Source organism: Apodemus sylvaticus, chromosome 14 (genome assembly GCF_947179515.1).
Source record: "Apodemus sylvaticus chromosome 14, mApoSyl1.1, whole genome shotgun sequence".
NCBI lineage: Eukaryota > Metazoa > Chordata > Mammalia > Rodentia > Muridae > Apodemus > Apodemus sylvaticus.
This window is the reverse complement of record NC_067485.1, coordinates 82035057-82036213: the sequence shown is the minus strand read 5'-3', so window position 1 is coordinate 82036213 and position 1157 is coordinate 82035057. Positions and strand designations below refer to the sequence as shown.

General features: G+C 55.0%; 1 protein-coding gene across 1 annotated transcript; it reads left to right on the top strand.

Moving 5' to 3' along the window:
- Positions 1-430: 430 nt before the first annotated feature.
- On the top strand, positions 431-880 carry Calml3 (calmodulin like 3). The gene has a single exon (XM_052157403.1). It carries the CDS (start codon positions 431-433, stop codon positions 878-880), a length of 450 nt encoding a protein of 149 aa, XP_052013363.1.
- Positions 881-1157: the final 277 nt, after the last annotated feature.

Sequence of the window (1157 nt, the reverse complement as noted above, 5' to 3'; positions counted from 1 at the left end):
TTGGTTGGTTGGTTTTGGGTGATGGTTTTTTTTATTAAAAGGTTTTCCCTATACCTGGATGAAAGGCGTTGTCATGACCGCTGCTGGCCCTGCTGGTGTTTAGCGAAGAAAGTTGCCTTTCTCATTCAAGAGCTGGCGTCAGCTCAATTAGCAGGCCGGCCTGGTTGCTGCTCTTGGACTCCTGTCTAAACAGGATCTGGCCTTCAGGCAACCACAGGGGCGGGGGCGTCTACGCATGGCAGCCCAATCCTACCAGACCAATGATGGGGGAGGACCCTGCTCCTTCTTAAGCTCCAGCCTGTCAAGCCAGGGCTAGAAAGCCAGTCAGACAGCCGCCCCTTGCAGTCTCCACCTGTCTGCCTTTACAGAACTGAGAAGCGCCCAGCCCACAGTCCGTGCTTGGAAGCATAGACCAGACTGGCCTGTGAGCATGGCCGACCAGCTAACTGAGGAGCAAATCGCTGAATTCAAGGAGGCTTTCTCTCTGTTTGACAAGGATGGGGACGGCAGCATCACCACCCAAGAACTGGGCACTGTCATGCGGTCCCTGGGACAGAACCCCACAGAGGCTGAGCTCCAAGGCATGGTAAACGAAATCGACAAGGACGGAAACGGCACCGTGGACTTCCCCGAGTTCCTGGCAATGATGTCCAGGAAGATGAAAGACACTGACAGTGAGGAGGAGATCCGGGAGGCCTTTCGAGTGTTCGACAAGGATGGCAACGGCTACGTCAGCGCAGCCGAGCTGAGGCACGTGATGACCAAGCTGGGGGAGAAGCTGAGCGACGAGGAGGTGGACGAAATGATACAGGCGGCGGATACAGATGGTGATGGGCAAGTGAACTATGAGGAGTTTGTCCACATGCTAGTGTCCAAGTGAGGCTGTGCTACAGACTGGCACAGCCAGGTGCCCGAGAGGCTCCTGGGCTACAAGCTTGGCTGAATAACAGCTACCCTCCCAGTGGTGAGAATATTACCCAGGCCTTAGATGTCTCTCCCTGCTTCCTCGGGGCTCTATGGACTGTATCCACAAGTCTGCCTTTCACTTTATGTATCTTATTCTGCCGACTTCCCACCAGCTTGACTGAGAACGCCTCCCGCTGAGACAGGCATCACCTTTTCCTGGTCAAGAGCTGAAGCAGGGTGATGCATCTCAG

What these genes read in the sequence shown, in the direction of transcription:
- Calml3 (XM_052157403.1), top strand. Translation starts at nt 431, where the DNA reads ATGGCCGACCAGCTAACTGAGGAGCAAATCGCTGAATTCAAGGAGGCT.